At 45.9% G+C, this 24664-nt stretch overlaps 1 protein-coding gene across 3 annotated transcripts in view; it reads right to left on the bottom strand.

Annotated features, from left to right (window-relative positions):
- Positions 1-1445: 1445 nt before the first annotated feature.
- cntrl (centriolin) overlaps positions 1446-24664 on the bottom strand; it is a 202457-nt gene continuing 179238 nt past the window's right edge. For 2 of the 3 annotated variants that reach the window (XM_072488558.1, XM_072488559.1), the window contains 7 exons: positions 23286-23521; positions 22957-23097; positions 21856-22122; positions 20437-20499; positions 18653-18832; positions 15241-15355; positions 1446-1881 (listed from right to left, as the gene is read on the bottom strand). In XM_072488558.1, coding sequence (XP_072344659.1) covers positions 1868-1881; positions 15241-15355; positions 18653-18832; positions 20437-20499; positions 21856-22122; positions 22957-23097; positions 23286-23521 — 1016 coding nt within the window. In that variant the 3' untranslated portion in view covers positions 1446-1867. The remainder of the gene's footprint in view (positions 1882-15240; positions 15356-18652; positions 18833-20436; positions 20500-21855; positions 22123-22956; positions 23098-23285; positions 23522-24664) is intronic. The other variant, XM_072488560.1, reaches the window with a different exon arrangement.

Here is a 24664-nt window from a genome sequence, read left to right as displayed (position 1 = left end):
AAATTCAGTTTCAGGTTTTAGTAACTCGAGGAAGCCAGCGGTTTATTTAACTATATACAATATTCTGTTCAAGGAAGCAACTCGCACCCAGTACAGTCCTTGATGGGAGAACTAACCATACCAGGCCCTGCTTTGGGCCGGCTTTTATGCTCGTTTACAGCAAGCTCCAGCTGGGTGGCCTCTGCCCCTATCTGGGTAGCTCGTACTCTACGAGTCCTATGGGGAGATCAATAATGCTTTCCCCATGGTCCTCATGGGGTTATAATGGTGGTCAATGGAAACCCCCAGGATGTTGATAGTGGGGGATTCAGCGATGGTAATGCCATTGAATGTCAATGGGAAATGGCTAGATTTTCTCTTGTTGGGAGAAGGCCTGGTACTTTTATGGCACGAATGTTACTTGTCACTTCTCAGCCCAAGCCTGGATGTTATCCAGGTCCTGCTGCATTTGGGCTTGGACTTCTTCAGTATTTGAGGAGTCACGAATGCTGCTGAACGTTGTGTAATCATCAGCCGATGCCCCCACTTCTGACCTTCAGATGGAAGGAAAGTCATTGATGCAGCAGCTGAAGTTGGTGGGGCCTAGGACACTACCCTGAGGAATCCTAACCCTAACCCTGGAACTGAGACAACTGACCTCCAACCACCACAACCATCTTCTGTTGTGCCAGGTATGACTCCAGCAGAGAATTTTTCCCTAATTCCCATTGACTCCAGTTTTGCTAAGGCTCTGATGCCATACTCGGTCAATTGCTGCCTTGATGTCAAGGGCAGTCACTCTCATAGATGGGGCTGGTTTAGCACAGGGCTAAATCGCTGGCTTTGAAAGCAGACCAAGGCAGGCCAGCAGCACGGTTCAATTCCCGTACCAGCCTCCCCGAACAGGTGCCGGAATGTGGCGACTAGGGGCTTTTCACAGTAACTTCATTTGAAGCCTACTTGTGACAATAAGCGATTTTCATTTCATTTTTCATTTCATGTCCTCATAGAACAGCACATTCTCTCAATAAATTGAAAAAGCTCTCGTGCTCAGCACATCCATCACACTTCACAAGTTATATTTCAAAGTCCCAGAAATATTAAAAATATAAAGCCATTTTCTCCTGATAATCAGACATCTTCCCAAGGGCAGAAACCAGGGATTTGCAAATACCTGTTAATCTACAGAAATCCTCCATAAGCAATTACCTTCTGACCACAGGATATGAATATTTAGACTGTTTCTCCTTTGATAATAGCCAAGCGTGGCTGTAGAGGAACAGTGCAGCTCTAACTTAGCATTTAACTGACAGCTTACTCTTGTATATAGTGCCTTCAACATAGTGAAACATCCCAAGGCACTTTTCAAGTGTTACTGAAAATTGCAACCATGCTCCAGACCATCTGTGAATGATTGCAACAGGAAATGAGTTAGCTTTTAGAGGAAATAGGAAAGAAAAAGAATCAGCATTTCAGGTAAATTTTATTACTGCAAAACCATACAAAATTTACAAACATTATACCATATTTATATAAATACAATATACACATTAATGTGCAGTCAGAGCACAGAAGTGTTAATTACAAAAGAAAGATTGATTAGAAAAATAAAATTATCAGTTAAAAACACAGCTGAGGTAAATAATAGAAATCCCAGAACCTAAATTGAACTGTTAAACACGTGTAACATTCTAGCTTTATATGCAGTTACAATGGAGGAAACAGTACGTACAAGATTACGCACTCCCAGCAGCGCAGCTATTGGAAGGCTCATGGGGCGACTCATAATCTAACTTGACTGAGGTAGGTCAGGTTTCCTGGATGTACTTTTGATTATTATCTGCATCATTTGAATCCACTTCATTACATGTCAAGGAGCTCAGGAAAATTACCAACTTTCTTCTGTAAAAGAGAAAATGAAAAGTCATGCATTTATATCGTGCATCACCACAAGTCTAGGAACATCTCAAAGCACTTTCCACGGAATAAAATTACATAAGTGCAGTGACTATTAAATAGGCAAACACAGCAACCATTCAACAACCTGCAACTTCCCCACAATCGGCATCGAAAAGACCAGTTAATCTGTTACTTTTAAAAGTGAAGGTTCATTAATGTCATCTCTGTTGCATTTACAGGAATTCATGATGGTCATTCACTGAACTTGCGACCTATTCTAGATAAGAATCCTGTATGTTGACAGTGTTGCATTAAGCATGGCTAACCCATTAAGCACCTTTGTAGTATTTTTGTACCGTAATGTAACAAGATAATCGTATTTTAACTTTATTATCTGAATGCTGTGAACACCTGGACATCTGATGTATTTATAGCATTTATTTTTTGAAAGCACAGGAATTATTTTTGTATATGTTAAATGAAAGAAAATGATGTCAACCTTAAAAGTTGCAAAGTTCTTTGCGTGTTCATTAGTTCAGTGAGACCCGAGTTCGAATGTACCTTCGGATGCACTGTGCTTGAGGTCAGAGTCTTTTACCAGAAACCCTGCAATTGTTTACCATCATTCCTGCATGCCAAAGTTACCCTATCTTATTTTAACATTTAACAAATGCAGTAAAGAACCTATTTAACTACTATACATATAGGTACTGTTTCACAAGGCTCACAATAAAAAAATTCTACATAGAACATCTTCACATGAATTACCTATTCTAGGTAAGGATAAATTACTTTCTGAAATGCAGTGACTGAAGGCAAGAGTAAATTATAGAAGTATTATAAAAAATGCAAGCTGACGGTAAAAGTACAAAAGATTGGCCTACGTGGTGTTCCAATGCTATTGCCCTGCAAATGCGACACATTGCCAGTCATCCCGACTAGAAAGATGAAAGAAGCAAGCTTAAGGTCTGAAGTTATTAAAAACAAGATTAGGGCTCTCAGATAACATGGCAAAAAGGTGTGTTTATTCAGTTTGCCCTGTACTCTGAATCTGATCCACTTTCTTTGAGGTAGAGACTAGTTTCACAGTGTGATCAGGTTAGGATAGACTTGCATTTTAGTAGCATCCCTGGAGTCTCTCATTATGAAAGTACGGAGTAGCACTATTGGTTTTGAAGCACATAAGATAGGAAAGAAGAGAAGGAATGCACAGAAGTAAATAGTAGAAAATGTTTGGGATCCATGCTTGCCCTGCAATATAATAATAACAATAATAACCCTTTATTGTCACAAGTATGAAGTTACTGTGAAAAGCCCCTAGTCGCCACATTCCGGCGCCTGTTCGGATAAGCTGGTACGGGAATTGAACCCGCGCTGCTGGCCTTGTTCTGCATCACAAACCATCACTTTTTGATGTCAGGAAAACAAAGAAATTGTGACATTTTTCTTTTGATAATTCCATTGTCATTTTTCTGCAGTACTGGAAAGCAAGCTGTTGGGGTTTGGGAGTACGGTAATTGGAGTGAAAGATAGGGTGACTGTGAAGAATCTAAATTAACAATAAGAAATGGTTGATAGGGTAATGAACCTAGAGGGACTTCAAACAAATGTTTACATAATGCAATAACAGGAGTAGATTTGAATGGGCTGTTTCCATTTAAAAGAGAAGATATACAGGTTTTTAAAAAGTGCAAAGAAGTAAAGTACAGATAGGGTGAGTTCATTTCTCCTTTAAATCCAAAGAGCTAAAGTAAGGAAATGAATTTGATCAATTATGGGAAACAGCATGGCTGAAGAGCACTGGGTGACATAAAGGAGATATCAAAGGGAAAGAATGTGGGCAGCACGGTAGCATTGTGGTTAGCACAATTGCTTCACAACTCCAGGGTCCCAGGTTCGATTCCCAGCTTGGGGTCACGGTCTGTGCGGAGACTGCACGTTCTCCCCGTGTGCATGGGTTTCCTCCGGGTGCTCCGGTTTCCTCCCCCAGTCCAAAGATGTGCAGGTTAGGTGCATTGGCCATGCTAAAATTGTCCTTAGTGTCCAAAATTGCCCTTAGTGTTGGGTGGGGTTACTGGGTTATGGGGATAGGGTGGAGGTGTGGGCTTGGGTAGGGTGCTTTTTTCCAAGAGCTGGTGCAGGACTCGATGGGGCAAATGGCCTCCCTTCTGCACTGTAAATTCTATGATTAAGATCACCCAGCAGACAGCAGGCATAGTTGGTCAGAAAGATGTGTGAACGACTTCCGGGTGCGGCGATGACCAGCTGAGTCGCACGTTTCGGCAGCTCCCGGTGAAACGGACTTTTGGGCTCTTGATAGGAGCCCCAACGGCAATTTTGACGGCTAAAAACACTGTGCGGTAAACCAGAAGGGAATCCCCTCTGGATACGGATGAAAAAAGGAGGAGAAAGTGGCCGGATTGCAGTGGATCCTTTAGAACAGCGGCAAGGAAGGCAAGCAAAAACCAAGATGGCGTCGGAAGGTGGCAGTTTAACATGGGGCCCTGAACAACAAGAGTTCTTGAAATGCTGTGTGGAAGAGCTCAAAAAGGAAATGAATAAAGAGCTGTTGGCCCCGATACTACAGGCGATCGAAGGGCTAAAGGAGGAACAAAAGACCCAGGAGCGGGAGCTTCGGGTCGTGAAGGCAAAGGCAGCCGAGAATGAGGACGACATACAGGGCCTGGTGGTGAAGACGGAGATGCATGAGGCACATCAGAAACGATGTGTGGAAAGGTTGGAGGCACTGGAGAACAACGCAAGAAGGAGCAACTTGAGGATTCTTGGTCTTCCTGAAGGTGCGGAGGGAGCGGATGTCGGGGCATATGTGAGCACGATGCTGCACTCGTTAATGGGAGCGGAGGCCCCGGCGGGTCCGTTGGAGGTGGAGGGAGCATACCGAGTGATGGCGCGAGGACCGAGAGCAGGAGAAATTCCCAGAGCCATAGTGGTGAGATTCCTCCGTTTTAAGGATAGAGAAATGGTCCTTAGATGGGCAAAGAAAACTCGGAGCAGTAAATGGGAGAACGCGGTGATCCGCGTTTATCAAGACTGGAGTGTGGAGGTGGCGAGAAGGAGGACGAGCTTTAATCGGGCCAAGGCGGTGCTTCATAAAAAAGAAGATAAAATTTGGAATGCTGCAACCGGCAAGACTGTGGGTCACATATCGAGGGAGGCACCACTACTTTGAGACGGCGGATGAAGCGTGGACTTTTATTGTGGAAGAAAAACTGGAATGAGCGGGTTATTAAAAAGAACGTTTGAACAAAGTGGTGGGGGCGAATGTGGGGGGCGAAGAGGGGGGTTAAAAAAAGGGGGGAAAGAGGAGTTTTATGTACTAATCCTGCGATGTGGTAACTTTTCTCTCTTCCACAGGTGGTGATGGGGGGAGGAGGGGAGGTGGAGGAGATGGGGCGTTGGCCATTGGGGGCGGGGCCAAGGGAGAAGCGCGGGCTTGGTTCCCGCGCTATGATAATCAGGGGCGGGAATAGAGAAGCAGGAAGGAGGGGGCGTCGCACGGTGCGAGCCGAGGTCACGGGGGGAAGCCGAGGTCGGCCAGAGTTTGCTGACTTCTGGGAGCAACATGGGGGGGAGTAATTACTCTAGCGGGGGGGGGGTGGGAGGGGGGGAATTACTGGGGTTGCTGCTGCTGGGGAGAGGGGGAGCTGTATGGGTGGGAATGGGCGGGGGGGGCACTGCCTGGGGGAGATACAGCTGCGTGGGAACCGGGTGAGGAGCTGGAAAAAGGGGATGGCTAATCGACAAGGGGGGGGGGGTAGGAAGCCCCCCAACCCGGCTGATCACGTGGAACGTGAGAGGGCTGAACGGGCCGATAAAGAGGGCACGGGTACTCGCACACCTTAAGAAACTTAAGGCAGATGTGGTTATGTTACAGGAAACGCACCTGAAACTGATAGACCAGGTTAGGCTACGCAAAGGATGGGTGGGGCAGGTGTTCCATTCGGGGCTAGATGCGAAAAACAGGGGGGTGGCTATATTAGTGGGGAAGCGGGTAATGTTCGAGGCAAAGACTATAGTGGCGGATAACGGGGGCAGATACGTGATGGTGAGTGGCAAACTACAGGGGGAGACGGTGGTTTTGGTAAACGTATATGCCCCGAACTGGGATGATGCCAATTTTATGAGGTGGATGCTAGGACGAATTCCGGACCTAGAGATGGGAAAGCTGATAATGGGGGGAGATTTTAATACGGTGTTGGAACCAGGGCTGGATAGGTCGAAGTCCAGGACTGGAAGGAGGCCGGCAGCAGCCAAGGTACTTAAAGATTTTATGGAGCAGATGGGAGGTGTAGACCCGTGGAGATTTAGCAGACCTAGGAGTAAGGAGTTCTCGTTTTTCTCCCTATGTCCATAAAGTCTACTCGCGAATAGACTTTTTTGTGCTGGGAAGGGCGTTGATCCCGAAGGTGAGGGGAACGGAGTATACGGCTATAGCCATTTCGGATCACGCTCCACACTGGGTAGACTTGGAGATAGGGGAGGAAACAGGAGGGCACCCACCCTGGAGAATGGACATGGGACTAATGGCAGATGAGGGGGTGGTGTCTAAGGGTGAGGGGATGCATTGAAAAGTACTTGGAACTCAATGATAATGGGGAGGTCCAGGTGGGAGTGGTCTGGGAGGCGCTGAAGGCGGTGGTTAGAGGGGAACTGATATCAATAAGGGGACATAAAGGGAAGCAGGAGAGTAAGGAACGGGAGCGGTTGCTGCAAGAACTTTTGAGGGTGGACAGACAATATGCGGAAGCACCGGAGGAGGGGACTGTACAGGGAAAGGCAAAGGCTACATGCAGAATTTGACTTGCTGACTACGGGCACTGCAAAGGCACAATGGAGGAAGGCACAGGGTGTACAGTACGAATATGGGGAGAAGGCGAGCAGGTTGCTGGCACACCAATTGAGGAAAAGGGGAGCAGCAAGGGAAATAGGGGGAGTGAGGGATGAGGAAGGAGAGATGGAGCGGGGAGCGGAGAGAGTGAATGGAGTGTTCAAGACATTTTATAAAAAATTATATGAAGCTCAACCCCCGGATGGGAGGGAGAGAATGATGGGCTTTTTGGATCGGCTGGAATTTCCCAAGGTGGAAGAGCAGGAAAGGGTGGGACTGGGAGCACAGATCGAGGTAGAAGTGGTGAAAGGAATTAGGAGCATGCAGGCGGGAAAGGCCCTGGGACCGGATGGATTCCCAGTCGAATTCTATAGAAAATATGTGGACTTGCTCGCCCCGGTATTGACGAGGACCTTTAATGAGGCAAAGGAAAGGGGACAACTGCCCCCGACTATGTCTGAAGCAACGATATCGCTTCTCTTAAAGAAGGAAAATGGCCCGCTACAATGCGGGTCCTATAGACCTATTTCCCTCCTAAATGTAGATGCCAAGATCCTGGCCAAGGTAATGGCAATGAGAATAGAGGAATGTGTCCCGGGGGTGGTCCACGAGGACCAAACTGGGTTTGTGAAGGGGAGACAGCTGAACACGAATATACGGAGGCTGTTAGGGGTAATGATGATGCCCCCACCAGAGGGGGAAACGGAGATAGTAGTGGCGATGGATGCCGAGAAAGCATTTGATAGAGTGGAGTGGGATTATTTGTGGGAGGTGTTGAGGAGATTTGGTTTTGGAGAGGGGTATGTTAGATGGGTGCAGCTGTTGTATAGGGCCCCGATGGCGAGCGTGGTCACGAATGGACGGGGATCTGCATATTTTCGGCTCCATAGAGGGACAAAGCAGTTGATGCCCTCTGTCCCCATTATTGTTTGCACTGGCGATTGAGCCCCTGGCGATAGCGTTGAGGGGTTCCAAGAAGTGGAGGGGAGTACTTAGAGGAGAAGAACACCGGGTATCTTTGTATGCGGACGATTTGTTACTGTATGTGGCAGACCCGGCGGAGTGAATGCCAGAAATAATGCGGATACTTGGGGAGTTTGGGGATTTTTCAGGGTATAAATTGAACGTGGGGAAAAGTGAGTTGTTTGTGGTGCATCCAGGGGAGCAGAGTAGAGAAATAGAGGACCTACCGTTGAGGAAGGTAACAAGGGACTTTCGTTACCTGGGGATCCAGATAGCCAAGAATTGGGGCACATTGCATAGGTTAAATTTAACGCGGTTGGTGGAACAAATGGAGGAGGATTTCAAGAGATGGGATATGGTATCCCTGTCACTGGCAGGGAGGGTGCAGGCGGTTAAGATGGTGGTCCTCCCGAGATTCCTCTTTGTGTTTGAGTGCCTCCCGGTGGTGATCACGAAGGCTTTTTTAAAAAGGATTGAAAAGAGCATCATGGGTTTTGTGTGGGCCGGAAAGACCCCGAGAGTGAGGAAGGGATTCTTACAGCGTAGCAGGGATTAGGGGGGGCTGGCACTACCGAGCCTAAGTGAGTATTATTGGGCCGCTAATATTTCAATGGTGAGTAAGTGGATGGGAGAGGAGGAGGGAGCGGCGTGGAAGAGATTGGAGAGGGCGTCCTGTAGGGGGACTAGCCTACAGGCTATGGTGACAGCCCCATTGCCGTTCTCACCGAGGAACTACACCACAAGCCCGGTGGTGGTGGCTACACTGAAGATTTGGGGACAGTGGAGACGGCATAGGGGAAAGACTGGAGCCTTGGGGGGGTCCCCGATAAGAAACAACCATAGGTTTGCCCCGGGGGGAATGGATGGGGGATATGAAAGGGTTTACTAGGCGGTGGCAACCGTTCGTCGAATACCTCGCAGAAAGATAGATGGAATGGAAAAAAGAAGGCAGCAGCAGCAGCAGCCCAGGATGGGGGTGGGGGGGAGGGGGGGTGGGGGTGGGGAGGAGGAACCAGAAGGACTCTCAGGGTTGTTAATATATACTGTATAATATGTATAGGTCGTTGCTACAGATAATTATATATTGGACTGTTAAATTATATTTCTGGAGAGTGTTACTTGTGATAAGGCAGTTGCCAATTAGGGTTAGTTTTCATTTTTGTTATTTATTATTTATTCATTTTCTGTTTCTAAAATAGGTCATTGTTATTTGTGTTGTTATAATATTGTGTAAAGGATGCACAATGTGCTGTGTTGGTTGACCAAAAATTTTCAATAAAATATTTTATAAAAAAAAAAAGAAAGATGTGTGAACAAAGCCAGGCCTGAAAAACCAGCTGCTGTCCACCTCAGAGGATACCTCAAGAGAAACGAAGGGCATTGTGTGGTAAAAGTTCCTGGAATTCGATAGCTCGGGGGGTAGGTAAATTAAGATCTTTTGAGACAATTTTATAGTATTGTTACTGTTTGAAGCCATTTTTATGTTTAAGTGTAATTCAATTTTTTTCTTTAATTATTAATAAACATTTACTTTATTATAAAATCATTACAAGTAGTCGGGGCATCATATCTGGATCTCAGAACCTCTCCACATACTATACAAATTGCAACAAAAAAAACATTTGGCAACTATTTCAAGTTTCCTTTCTGGCATTTGGGGCAGCTCGGCATTTACCATCAGCCATGCCATAACATTGACCAAATTCTTTGTCACCTGTCTTGATACTTTCTTTTGTGGCTCAGTGTAAAATTTAAAAGAAACTTCTTGTTAAACACATTGGGTTATTTTTGTGCATTAAATGTAATATATAAACTTAGTAGTTGGGCTGAGTGAGTGGGTTATTTCAGTGTCGTAACTTCTACATTTATTTTTTTTTTAAAAATAATATTTTATTGAAAATTTTTGGTCAACCAACACAGTACATTGTGCATCCCTTACACAACATTGTAACAATACAGATAATAATGACCTTTTTAAATTTAAACAAAAACAACAACAAATAAATAAATATTAAATAACAAAAAATAAAAACTAGCCCTAATTGGCAACTGCCTTGTCTCAGGCCACACCCCCCCCATCCCTCCCCCCCCCCCCCCAAGTCCTGGGCCGCTGCTGCTGCCTTCTTTGTTCTCCCCTATCTATCTTTCCGCAAGATATTCGACGAACGGTTGCCACCGCCTAGTAAACCCTTGAGCCGACCCCCTTAGGACGAACTTAATCCGCTCTAACTTTATGAACCCCGCCATATCATTTATCCAGGTCTCCACCCCCGGGGGCTTGGCTTCTTTCCACATTAGCAATATTCTGCGCCGGGCTACTAGGGACGCAAAGGCCAAAACATCGGCCTCTTTCGCCTCCTGCACTCCCGGCTCTTGTGCAACCCCAAATATAGCCAACCCCCAGCTTGGTTCGACCCGGACTCCTACTACTTTCGAAAGCACCTTTGTCACCCCCATCCAAAACCCCTGTAGTGCCGGGCATGACCAAAACATATGGGTATGATTCGCTGGGCTTCTCGAGCACCTCGCACACCTATCCTCCACCCCAAAAAATTTACTGAGCCGTGTTCCAGTCATATGTGCCCTGTGTAATACCTTAAACTGAATCAGGCTTAGCCTGGCGCACGAGGACGACGAGTTTACCCTGTTTAGGGCATCTGCCCACATCCCCTCCTCAATCTCCTCCCCTAGCTCTTCTTCCCATTTCCCTTTTAGTTCGTCCATCATAGTCTCCCCTTCGTCTCTCATTTCCCTATATATATCCGACACCTTACCGTCCCCCACCCATTTCTTTGAGATGACTCTGTCCTGCACCTCTTGTGTCGGGAGCTGCGGGAATTCCCTCACCTGTTGCCTCGCAAAAGCCCTCAATTGCATGTACCTGAATGCATTCCCTTGGGGCAACCCATATTTCTCGGTCAGCGCTCCCAGACTCGCAAACTTCCCATCCACAAATAGATCTTTCAATTGCGTTATACCTGCTCTTTGCCACATTCCATATCCCCCATCCATTCCCCCCTGGGCAAACCTATGGTTGTTTCTTATCGGGGACCCCCTCAGTGCTCCGGTCTTTCCCCTATGTCGTCTCCACTGTCCCCAAATCTTCAGTGTAGCTACCACCACCGGACTCGTGGTATAATTCCTTGGTGAGAACGGCAATGGGGCTGTCACCATAGCCTGCAGGCTGGTCCCCCTACAGGACGCCCTCTCTAATCTCTTCCACGCCGCTCCTTCCTCCTCTCCCATCCACTTACTCACCATTGAAATATTAGCGGCCCAATAATACTCACTTAGGCTCGGTAGCGCCAGCCCCCCCCTATCCCTACTACGCTGTAAGAATCCCTTCCTCACTCTCGGAGTCTTCCCGGCCCAAACAAAACCCATGATACTCTTTTCTATCCTTTTGAAAAAAGCCTTCGTGATCACCACCGGGAGACACTGAAACACAAAAAGGAATCTCGGGAGGACCACCATCTTAACCGCCTGCACCCTCCCTGCCATTGACAATGCTACCATATCCCATCTCTTGAAATCTTCCTCCATCTGTTCCACCAACCGCGTCAAATTTAGCCTGTGCAATGTGCCCCAATTCTTAGCTATCTGGATCCCCAGGTAACGAAAGTCTCTTGTTACCTTCCTCAACGGTAGGTCTTCTATTTCTCTACTCTGCTCCCCTGGATGCACCACAAACAGCTCACTCTTCCCCATGTTCAATTTATACCCTGAAAAATCCCCAAACTCCCCAAGTATCCGCATTATTTCTGGCATCCCCTCCGCTGGATCTGCCACATATAGTAGCAGATCATCCGCATATAAAGATACCCGGTGATCTTCTCCTCCCCTAAGTATTCCCCTCCATCCCTTGGAACCTCTCAGCGCTATCGCCAGGGGCTCAATCGCCAGTGCAAACAGTAATGGGGACAGAGGACATCCCTGCCTTGTCCCTCTATGGAGCCGAAAATATGCCGATCCCCGTCCATTCGTGACCACACTCGCCACTGGGGCCCTATACAACAGCTGCACCCATCTAACATACCCCTCTCCGAACCCAAATCTCCTCAACACCTCCCACAGATAATCCCACTCCACTCTATCAAATGCTTTCTCGGCATCCATCGCCACTACTATCTCCGTTTCACCCTCTGGTGGGGCCATCATCATTACCCCTAACAACCTCCGTATGTTCGTGTTCAGCTGTCTCCCCTTCACAAACCCAGTTTGGTCCTCATGAACCACCCCCGGGACACATTCCTCTATTCTCATTGCCATTACCTTGGCCAAGACCTTGGCGTCTACATTGAGGAGGGAGATTGGTCTGTAGGACCCGCATTGTAGCGGATCCTTTTCCTTCTTTAAAAGAAGCGATATCGTTGCTTCTGACATAGTCGGGGGCAGTTGTCCCCTTTCCTTTGCCTCGTTGAAGGTCCTCGTCAGTAGCGGGGCGAGCAAGTCCAAATATTTTCTGTAAAATTCAACTGGGAATCCGTCCGGTCCCGGGGCCTTTCCCATCTGCATGTTCCTAATTCCTTTCACCACTTCTTCTACCGTGATCTGTGCTCCCAATCCCATCCTTTCCTGCTCTTCCACCTTGGGAATTTCCAGCCGATCCAAAAACTCCATCATTCTCTCCCTCCCATCCGGGGGTTGAGCTTCATACAATTTTTTATAAAATGTCTTAAACACTTCATTCACTCTCTCCGCTCCCCGTTCCGTCTCTCCATCTTCGTCTCTCACCCCCCCTATTTCCCTCGCTGCTCCCCTTTTCCTCAATTGGTGTGCCAGCAATCTGCTCGCCTTCTCTCCATATTCATACTGTACACCCTGCGCCTTCCTCCATTGTGCCTCTGCAGTGCCTGTGGTCAGCAAGTCAAATTCCACATGCAGCCTTTGCCTTTCCCTATACAGTCCCTCCTCCGGTGCTTCCGCATACTGTCTGTCCACCCTCAAAAGTTCTTGCAACAACCGCTCCCGTTTCTTACTCTCCTGCTTCCCTTTATGTGTCCTTATTGATATCAGCTCCCCCCTAACCACCGCCTTCAACGCCTCCCAGACCACTCCCACCTGAACCTCCCCATTGTCATTGAGTTCCAAGTACTTTTCAATGCATCCCCTCACCCTTAAGCACACCCCCTCATCCGCCATTAGTCCCATGTCCATTCTCCAGGGTGGACGCCCTCTTGTTTCCTCCCCTATCTCCAAGTCTACCCAGTGTGGGGCATGATCCGAAATGGCTATAGCCGTATATTCCGTTCCCCTCACCCTCGGGATCAATGCCCTACCCAACACAAAAAAGTCTATGCGTGAATAGACTTTATGGACATAGGAGAAAAACGAGAACTCCTTACTCCTAGGTCTACTGAATCTCCACGGGTCCACCCCTCCCATCTGCTCCATAAAATCCTTAAGCACCTTGGCTGCTGCCGGCCTCCTACCAGTCCTGGACTTCGACCTATCCAGCCTTGGTTCCAACACCGTGTTAAAGTCTCCCCCCATTATCAGCTTTCCGGTCTCTAGGTCTGGGATGCGTCCTAGCATTCGCCTCATAAAATTGGCATCGTCCCAATTCGGGGCATACACGTTTACCAACACCACCATCTCTCCCTGTAATTTGCCACTCACCATCACGTATCTGCCCCCGTTATCCGCCACTATAGTCTTTGCCTCGAACATTACCCGCTTCCCCACTAATATAGCCACCCCCCTGTTTTTCGCATCCAGCCCCGAATGGAACACCTGCCCTACCCATCCTTTGCGCAACCTAACCTGATCTATCAGTTTCAGGTGCGTTTCCTGTAACATGACCACATCTGCTTTAAGTTTCTTAAGGTGTGCGAGTACTCGTGCCCTCTTTATCGGCCCGTTAAGCCCCCTCACGTTCCACGTGATCAGCCGAGTTGGGGGGCTTCCCACCCCCCCCCCCCCTTGCCGGTTAGCCATCATCTTTTTCCAGCTTCTCGCCCAGTTCCCACGCGGCTGTATTTCTCCCAGACGGTGCCCCCCCGCCCATCCTTTCCCGACCCCACTCCCCCCTTTCCCCAGCAGCAGCAACCCAGTAATTCCCCCCTCCCCCCCCCCGCTGGACCCCCCGCTAGCGTAATTACTCCCCCCATGTTGCTCCCAGAAGCCAGCAAACTCTGGCTGACCTCGGCTTCCCCCCGTGATCACGGCTCGCCCCGTGCGGCGCCCCCTCCTTCCTGCTTCTCTATTCCCGCCATAATTATCATAGCGCGGGAACCAAGCTCGCGCCTCTCCCTCGGCCCCGCCTCCCATGGCCAACGCCCCATCTCCTCTCCCTCCCCACCTCCCCCCATCACCACCTGTGGGAGAAAGAAAAGTTACCATACCGCAGGATTAATCATACAATCCCTCTTCGCCCCCCCCCACTCGTCCCGCCACTTTGTCCAAACGTTCATTTTCGTAGTCCAATCATTCCAATTTTTCTTCTACAATAAAAGTCCACGCTTCATCCGCCGTCTCAAAGTAGTGGTGCCTCCCTTGATATGTGACCCACAGTCTTGCCGGTTGCAGCATTCCAAACTTTATCTTTTTTTTGTGAAGTACCGCTTTGGCCCGATTAAAGCTCGCCCTCCTTCTCGCCACCTCCGCACTCCAATCTTGATAGACGCGGATCACCGCGTTCTCCCATTTACTACAACGAGTTTTCTTCGCCCATCTAAGGACCATTTCTCTATCCTTAAAACGGAGAAATCTCACCACTATGGCTCTGGGAGCTTCTCCTGCTCTCGATCCTCGCACCATAACTCGGTATGCTCCCTCCACCTCCAACGGACCCGTCGGGGCCTCCACTCCCATTAACGAGTGCAGCATCGTGCTCACATATGCCCCGACCTCCGCCCCCTCCACACCTTCAGGAAGGCCAAGAATCCTCAAGTTGTTCCTCCTTGCGTTATTTTCCAGTGCCTCCAACCTCTCCACAGATCGTTTCTGGTGTGCCTCCTGTATCTCCGACTTCACCACCAGGCCCTGTATGTCGTTTTCATTTTCTGCTGCTTTCGCCTTCACGACCCGAAGCTCCTGCTCCTGGGTCTTTTGTTCCTCTTTCAGCCCTTCAATCGCCTGTAATATCGGGGCCAACAACTCTTTCTTCATTTCCTTTTTTATCTCCTCCACGCAGCGTTTCAAAAACTCTTGTTGTTCAGGGCCCCATATGAAACTGCCACCTTCCGACGCCATCTTGGTTTCTGCTTGCCTTCCTTGCCGTTGTTCCAAAGGATCCGCTGCAATCCGGCCACTTTCCTCTCCTTTTTCCATCCGTGTCCAGGGGGAACACCCTTCTGGTTTACCACACGGTGTTTTCAGCCGTTAAAATTGCCGTTGGGGCTCCTATCAAGAGCCCAAAAGTCCGTTTCACAGGGAGCTGCCGAAACGTGCGACTCAGCTGGTCATCGCCGCACCCGGAAGTCAACTTCTACATTTATTATCAATACAACAGACCTCATTGGAAGATATAGCCACAAAACAAGTTTTCAGTTAATGTCAGAATGGAAAACTGGATATTAAAAATAAATATTACTCGAGCCATTCTTTACCTGCATCTTTTTCAGAAACATGTCCTTCTGTAACAAGCAAATGGGCACTCTTTGGTCGAAGAGATCTTTCTGCTGATCTTCTGAGAGGTGGTTGGAATGTTCCATGGAGTGGAGACTGAAACAATAACCGAAACAATTTGTATTTATAAAGCACCTTTAATGGAGTAAAATATTCAAAGATTTTTCATAGGAGCGTCATCAAACAAAATTGAACACCGATCCACAAAAGGATATATTAGGCAAAGTGGCCAAAAGTTTGGTCAAATAAGTAGGTTTTAAGGAATCTTTTAAAGACAGAGAGCGAGGTAGAGATTGAGGAGATGGTTCCAGAGCCTAAGGCCCAGCCAGCTGACGACATGGCTGCCAACAGTGGAACAATTAAAATCAGGACTGCACAAGAGGAACTTAGAAATTGTAGATAGTCATAGGTCTGGAGAAGGTAACAGAGATTGGGACGATGTGAGGCAATTGAGAGATTTGGAAACAAGGACGAGAATTTTAAAATCTAAATGTTGATGGACCTCGAACTAGGTTCGGACAGTGAAACATGAGCAGCAGAATTTTGGATGAATTCAAGTTTGGAGAGGGTGGAAAATGGGAAGCTATCCAAGAGAGGATAAGAATAATCAAATTTAGAGATTACAAAGTCATGGATGAAGATTTGAGTAGCAGATTGAGAGACAAACAATGTTTTGGAGGTGGACATAGGTGGCCTTGGTGATGGTGCAGATATGTGATCTGAAGCGCATCTAAAAGAGGACACCAAGGTTGCAAATGATCTGGTTCAGACTCCAACAATTCCCAGGCAGAGGATGGAGTTGGTAGCTAAGGAATTGAATTTGTGACCGGGGCCAAAATCAATGGCCTGCAGTTAAAAGATACAGTTTATGTGGGGGGTGGATTTCTCCACACACCATGAAGTTTTAACCCCATTGGTTCCAATAGATTTTCTGTCCAGAAGTCATCCTGATTGACAGGCTGGGCTTTCAAGAATGGCGAAGAACAGGAACAGTGGTCAAGAGTAAGATTTTTTGGGAAGAGGGGTGTGCAGGGATGGTGGAGAAGAGAGTTGAGGACAAATTAAAGGGGAAGAGTACTATATCTGAGGAGTGGATACCGCTTACGATGGCATTTAACATTGGGGCAGGAGGTGAAATTGGGAACAAATGGTCAGTATTGTTATGGGAGTGTCCCTTTAAGAAATGTTTTTGTCTTATCACATGGCTTCAGTGATGTCATTGTGTGGGTGGAGCTGGGCTGCGGCTCTATGAGTTTTTACTTTTGTTTTGAGTTTTAGACTGGTTTGAACGGCACAGGTTGAAAGAAGTGTCTTTCTATCTTCATTTTAAAAGTTCCCAGACTGCTTGATAACTTAAAAGAGATAATTGCTTTCTGGAAGGAATTCAAACCTGCTGTTTGAAAAGGGGAACAAGAATATCACTAACAAGTCTTATAACAGTAAGAATGCCATGTGCTGCGCCACACCTTTGGAAAGGGGTTTCTGGTTTTACTTGGATTTTGTTATTGAATTGGAACAGTTAAGGGGGAATTCATTAAGGGTTATACAGTTACTGTAGCTGTGTGGGGTCTTTATGATTGTGGTTGATAAAAATTCTTACAATGTGTGTTTATACAAATGCTAATTAAATTTGTAGAATAAAGCTCGTTTTTTGATTAAAAGCACCGAAGAACTCTGTTGAATAACACCTGAAAGGCAGGCTCTTGTGCTCATCCTAGCCAAATTCAACAACAGTTGTAGGTCAGGTGAACTCCATAATATACTTTGGAGTTTTCTAAACCCTGGCCCAAAACAGTATGTAAACGTATAAGCCGATGAATATACAAACCAAAATACCGCTGTAGTAGAAATCATTTAAAATGCCTCTTTGGCAACAGGATCATTTGTTCGGTCACTAGTACTTTTAATAATGAAAAAAAAAAATTTAGAGTACCCAATTCAATTTTTTTTCCCAATTAAGGGGCAATTTAGCGTGGCCAATTGGCCTACACTGCACATCTTTGAGTTGTGGGGGCGAAACCCACGCAAACACGGGGAGAATGTGCAAACTCCACACGGACAGTGACCCAGAACCAGGATCGAATCTGGGACCTCAGCGCCATGCTGCCAAAGGTCACTAGTACTTTTGCATAAAGTGCATGAAAATTCAAAAATGGTGGTTTCAACCGAATATGGAATAGGCGAGGCTGGAGGAGTCCTGCAAGGGAACGACCCTCTGAGCCCTCGCCATGGTAGCGCTCCCATCCCTCCCCAGCAAAATACACATCCTGCCCATTGGTGGTAGCCACATTGAGGACATAGAACCAAATGAGATGACACAATTTCCCAACAGCCATGCTAGGTGCCATCTTTAAGAAGTGGAGACAGGACGGAGGGACGCTAGCGGTCAGGGACTTTTACATCGGGGACAGACTCGCAACCCAAGATGAATTAACGGACGAGCTGGAGCTACCGAAAGGACAGGAGCTCTGGCACCTACAAATCAAAACTTTTCTCTGCAAGGAGACGACAAGGTACCCTACGGCCTTGATACTGTGTTGGAGGAACTACTCGGTGCAGACAGTAGGGAGAAGGGGAACTGTCAGGACATTTACGGATGACTTCTAGAAAGGGCAAGAACACTATTAGACGGGGCAAGACAGAAATGGGAAGGCACACTTGGACGGAAGTAGGGGAGGGACTCTGGAGCGAAGCACTAGGTAGGGCCAACTCCACCTCCTCCTATGCAAGGCTAAGCTTCATGCAGTTTAAAGTGGTGCACAGAGCACACCTAACCAGAACAGGTTCTTCCCGGGGGTGGAGGACAAATGGTGCCAGGGAGGCCCAGCCAACCACGCTTACATGTTCTGCACCTGCCCAAGACTTGTCGGATTCTGGACAGCCTTCTTCAAGGCGATATCCAAAGTTGTGAGGGTGGCAGTCTTCAGGGTTTTGGAACAGCCAGAACTACAAATGGGGAAGAGAGCCGGAGCCCTGGCTTTTGCTTCCTTAATCGCACACCAGAGAATCCTGCTCGGCTGGCGATTAACAGCACCACCCACAGCTGCAGACTAGATGGCAGATCTGTCAGAATTTCTCCACCTGGAGAGGATCATGTACACCATCCGAGAGTCGGATGAGGACTTCCACTAAGCGTGGGGGCTATTCATCAGTCTGTCCAAGACCTGTTCAAAGCCATTGGTGATTAGGAAGAAAGGGGGGAAGGGGAACCGATGAGGGCAGACAGGAGCGCACAGATCAGAGAGGAACAAGGTGGGGGGGGGGGGGGGGGGGGGAGAAGAGGCAAGGAAGGTATCCAGGGGAGTATCAGGGAGAAACATGGAATTAAGAGTTTCGGTTACAGACAATTCTAGCTGGTTTGCCCATTTTAAATTGCTAGATTTTACAACCCACCTGGCTCCGCCCATGATTTAATGAAGACTGGTATTGATGAAACGAGTCTACACTAGTACAAGCAACAAGTTCATCCAGTGCATCCACCCGTCTTTTAAGGCTGGTCAGATTGCCCTCTGTCTGCTGCTTTCGTTTACAAAGCGTTTCGGCCTGCTTTGACATGCACTGACGAATCTGTGCCTAAACAAAAGAAAAATTGCAATCTTCAACTCATTGAAAAGTCATTGTTCGCAAGGTCAATTACATCATGTGAATTCCTCAGCTAAGTTACAATTTTATTATTCGCTATGCATTTAAAGTTTCTCCTTTATGCCACCGCCTCCCCTATGCTATGCTGCAATTTAAAGCAAAACATTGGCACATGGAGAGGTTTGGAGGCCTATTATTTGAGGAAATCATGATCCTCTCGCAACAAATATAACAGTTAATTTAGCAATTAAAAAAAAAATGGTAGAAATAAAATGTTGGCAAGATTTTGAAATTTGTTCAGATTTTTCTGACCATGCTTAGAGCTTTACCAGTAGATGTCCGGATTGGGTAATCTGCAGTTAGGAATCTTGACTCTAACATCTTTAACATTTTTAAAATTCATTCATGAGATGTGGATGTCGCTGGCTGGGCCAGCATTTATTGCCTAATTGCCCCTGACAAAGCGTCAACCACATTGTTGTGGGTCTGGAGTCACCAAATCAGGTAAGGACGACAGATTTCCTAAAGGACATTAGTGAACCAGATGGGTTTTTACGACAATTGAGTTTCAATTTCACCATCTGCTGTGGTGGGATTCGAACCGGGGTCTCTGGAATATCAGTCCAGTGACAAGACCACTGTGCCACCACCTCCTCTATGCTATGCTGCAATTTGAAAGCTAAAAAAATTCACAGTTCAGCTCCTAGTGTTTAGCTAGGAACAATCACCATTTCATTACAATGAGTGGGACTAGTATTTTCATAGAATCCCTACAGTACAGGGAGCCATTCGGCCTATCGAGTACGCACCGACCCTTTGAATGAGCACCCTACAAAGGCTCACTCCCTGCCCACCAGCCCTATCCTCCGTAACCTAACCTCCTCCTCCCTGGATACTTAGGGGCAATTAGCATGGCCAATCCACCAAATCTGCACAATTTTGGACTGTGTATGGCCCGGAGGGAACCCACGCAGACACAGGGAGAATGTGCAAACTCCATGCAGACTGTCACGCAAGGCTGGATTTGAACGCGGGCCCCTGGCACTGTGAAGCAGCAGTGCCAACCACTGTGTCACCGCGCGACCCAGAGACATCCCGATGTTCTGCTAGATTAGTTATTTGTACTTTCTCAAGTCATGGTGCCAGTGTTCCAACTTGTTTCACTTGTTGAGAGGAGAATGTGCTTCATAATTGCACAAATTATTTAAAATATGAAATAAAGCAGGAGCTGAACTGGTTATTAGAGTCACAGCTTCTTTGGCATTGGAATGCTAATGTAGAAATACTTTATAATGGTCAATGGAATAGGTATAAAACAGGAATAATTTGTGTTTTAAAAGTTACACAAGAAATTTAGGGATTTAGTAAATTTACAGTCATCCTTATGGATTGAATTATTCATCGTCACATATTCTATGTCTCATTACGACAGGTTCCTATGTTAAATATCAATTATTTCTGATAGCTCGTTTTTAAATAATGGTGAAATGGAAATAGCAATGAATACAACAACTAATCTGAGTCTTTGCATACAAATATAGGCAGGACTGTCACATTTGTATAAATGTAATTTCACATTAATCACTTTTTCCAACCTTGAGATGATCTTCCTGTTGTCGTAGATTTTCTCTCAGCACTTCTCCGCGCCATTGTTCATCCTGCGGCAAAGGAACAATACAATCCTTTTAACATACACTGCATGAATGATATTCCACTAGAGGATGCATGAAAAGCAATGTTCTTTGACATCACTCCCTCTGCAGCCTCCACATTTCCCACAGGAACTCTAGCTACTCTCCTTTTTCCCATTGGCAAAATGATTCCTATCTTTATATTCCTGCATACAAGCATACGCTCAATGCTTCTTATAATTAATAGACAATTTCCTGACGTGTGCTCCCTGGCTTATAGCAGGAATACAGATAGCGGGAGTACAGATAGGAGTCCAGAAGTAGAAAAATAGTGTAATATTAGTAAGTTTTATGACAGTTTTCAATAATTTCCACATATAATTTAAGAGTTTTCTCATGAAAGCCTCAAAAGTTCTAAATTTAAAAACATTCCATAAACCTACAATTCAATGTAGACATGGATTTAAAATGGAATTTTTAGCATCCATGCTCTATAAACAATCTTTTATTTTCTAACAGTCAAAGAAACCGGAATCTGTCACACATGCCCTTGTTCACAGCTGTCGGTTGCAAAATTTTAAATAAATGCCAGACTTGCCTGAAATGAAAGTTCTGACAGGTCAATTTCAAGCTTATTGCAAATAAAGTCTTTTGGAAAAAGCAAAGAAACTTTCAAAACCTCACTGGGTGATAGGGAGGCGATGGCATAGTGGTATTTTCACTGGACTAGTTAACCAGAGGCCCAGAGTAATGCTCTGGGCACCCAGGTTCAAATCTCACCGCTGCAGATGGTGAAATTTGAATTCAATAAAAATCTGGAATTAAATGTCTAATGATGACCATGAAACCATTGTCGATTGTCGTAAAAACCCATCTGGTTCACTAATGTCCTTTAGGGAAGGGGAAATCTGCTTTCCTTACCTGGTCTGGCCTACATGTGACTCGAGACGCACAGCAATGTGGTTGACTCTTAATTGCCCCTCTCAAGGGCAATAAATGCTGGCACAGCCTGCGATGTCCACGGGACATGAACGAATAACAAAACCCTTCTGCTCCTTTTGATGCATATATCATGTAGCGAGACATTCTACAAACCAATAATCTTCAGAACACACACTGTATCACACACACAACGGTAATGCTGGCAGATCTTCATTCAGAGTGGATTAAGTTACATGTGACAAGTTTACATAAACATTTTCCATTGTATGGATGTAGGGAGTTATAATGTGTGCACAGACAAGATTGATGACTTTTAATGACACCATTGGTAGTTATTTTATCATATAATCTTATAGCATGAGTTCATTCGACTTATGCGCATTCAAGAATATTAATCCATAACTTATGTGAACATTTAAATCTACTGCAAAGAATTATCACCTTAAAATTGAATCTAGTCAGGTTTAACCTCTCCTTGTATGTTCCTTCGTTGGCTGCCAAGGGGAAATTTTCCTTTAAGCTTTCCGTTTCACTCTGAAGAGTCATTTCCTCTTCCCAAGTTGTATCCACATCATTCTTCGCTTCCACATATGACTGATCTAGATCTTTCAAACTACTGCTAATTTCAGCTTTGACATCTGATCGAAGGGTTCTTAGGGCTTCCTTTATCTCCTTCTGCTGTTGTTCCATTTGTTCCTGACTTCTCACCTAAAGAAACATTAAAATATTAAGGAGAGAAGCGGTTGAAGTATGAACTGTCCAGAAATCTATCAGAATTTGTTTTCCAATTATAAATTATTAGTTATTTTCTTCAGCCTCTTTTTTTATTGCCCCTTATTTACATCCTGCTCGCCTTCCTTCATGATGAGTAAGATTACAAAGCCCCTTCTGCTCTTCTCAACATGTGCCATACTACCTGATACTCTCTTTAACTCCCCATTGGAAATATCTAACCTCCACTCGTAGTCCCCATTGAAATCAGGAATTTGCTGTGGGGAATCACTCTTGGTCTTGCTTACACACTTGACACTCCCTCGAATGCTTTCCTTAGGAAGCAGTGCAAAAGAGCAAATATAATACAGGAAATGAATCAAATTGAAAATGTTCTGGTAATAAATTCTTGCTAGTCATTTTTAGTGGTGTTAATGATTTTATATCCCAAATATTTTAACCACAGGCATTGCATTACTCTTCAGCTTCTGTGATTATAAGCATCACACTCAACATATCAGGTCAAATACAGTGTGCCAGTGATTTCTATTCCACTAATAAACTCCAGATTATATGTAAATAGAAATAGCACATGGTTAAAAGAATGTGCTGTAATGTCACTTCAGGGATTCAGATAACATTATGAAAAACTGTCCATACAATGTGAATAGTGTAAAACTGCTTCTCTATGACAAATTCAACTTCTGAATATTGAACACACCCACATGGGAGGAATAAATGGATAAAATCTGAAACAAACAATTCTTGCGTTGAACCAATTTATTTTGTTTCAGCTAACTGTGAAAAACACTGTTTTGTTTTGTTGGGTACCTGTTGCTTGAGTTCAAAATATTCCTGTCTCATCTCATTTAACTCAGTCATGACGCGTTTGGCACGTTCATGGTTATCTTGCGCAGCCTGGTCTATTGAAGATAATTCCTTCTGCAGTCTGCTGTTTTCACATTTTTGTTCCTGTGTTGATAATACAAAGTCAAAAATTACCTCAGAGGGGTTGTCGCTCTATACGGGCCATTCGGTAGCTGTAAATCTTTCCTTTATTAGCACATATTTAAATCTTACTCTTTCACATCTTTTTTGTGCTCAGTTAAACTGTCATGAAGGCTGAGAAAATGGCTGGGTGGACGGCAACAGTAACTTACATTGAGGATCTTCTCCAACTGAACCCTTTGAACTTTGGACTCTTCTTTCACAGCAGCAACTTGCTTCTCTGCCTTTTTCCTCTCTGAATGAATCAGCTCCTGAAGATGTGTTAGATTTTTTTTTGAGAACTCAACCTCTTTATGACAAAATGCAAGCTCGTTTATCATTTCTTGCTGCTTTTGCTCTCGGTTGGAGAGCTGACGTCCTACAACAGAACAAAATTCCTGATATAAATCTGGAAATAAAATCATCAAGTGTTTTATTAATTGGGAAAAGAAAGTTCAAAGGTAGCTTGTCGGCATGGTACAGTATGCGTTCTGTCCTGGTTTAGGAAGCAATTGCTCAAATTCTAGTCTTAACTTTGGGTGATCTTGAGCCTGCACTAGCCGTGTATGGGAACGGTGGCGTGGGCAAGAAATCCCGCAAGAATCGAGAAATGCGATTCTCACCGGAGAGATGTTTCCTGATTTTCCCTGCCCCTCATTGGTGATCTCAAGGTTCATGCCCACAGGGGGGGGGGGGGGGGGGGGGGGGGGGTCAACCTCATTTGAATAGATTTGTAGCAATTTAAACCTCATTAGCCACATGGTTCCTCCTCACTTAATATTGATACTCTGCCGAAGTGAGGTTCACAACAGGTCAAGGCGATCACTCCAGCTTCGCTAAGGGGGGGGGGGGGGGGAGAGAGAGAGGCTGCAGATGCATGTCAGGGGTGGGGGAGGTGGATGCCGACGAGGATTGTCAAGGTGGTGTATGTGGGGGGGGGGGGGGAAGGAGAGAGAGAGAGAGAGAGAGAGAGAGAGAGAGAGCGCGAGTTGCATACCTCCGCGATGAGGGCTGTTAGGCTCCAGCACTGATTGGGACGCCTTTTAAAGAGGCTGCCCCGATCTCTGTGGAGCTGGTTGCTGGCTCTATGATGGCCAGAGTTTTGATGTAAACCACACTCACTCATTTTATTCTCTCAAAGGGGTGCAATATCTGGAGAGAAAACTAGTCAGTCCGACTGGAGAGTTACACACCAGTTTTCAGTCTGAGTCAGGCACTCAAATTCTGGCAAGATTCCACAGAATACTGCTCGGCACTCCATTTATACGCTGGATTTTCCTGAATCATGATAAGCCCTGATTTTGCAGGGGCCAGACAGTTCCCATTAACTTGCCAGTGCTCACATACTAGTCCTGTCAATTGTGAGGTATTTCACAGGAAGGTCTCCTCCTAGCGTCCTCCAACATTCATGGCTGCCCCATTTCTATCACAGGACAAAGCACAATATCAGCTTTCTTCTTTTGCCATCTCAATTGGCAAGCCAATTTTAGTGCTCTAATGTCACCTTTTCCTGAGATTAGGAAAATCAAAATAGATTGGTAACTTCACCTGA

This window comes from Scyliorhinus torazame, chromosome 22 (assembly GCF_047496885.1).
Source record: "Scyliorhinus torazame isolate Kashiwa2021f chromosome 22, sScyTor2.1, whole genome shotgun sequence".
In the NCBI taxonomy this organism is placed as follows: domain Eukaryota; kingdom Metazoa; phylum Chordata; class Chondrichthyes; order Carcharhiniformes; family Scyliorhinidae; genus Scyliorhinus; species Scyliorhinus torazame.
This window is presented reverse-complemented; position numbering and strand designations above follow the sequence as displayed.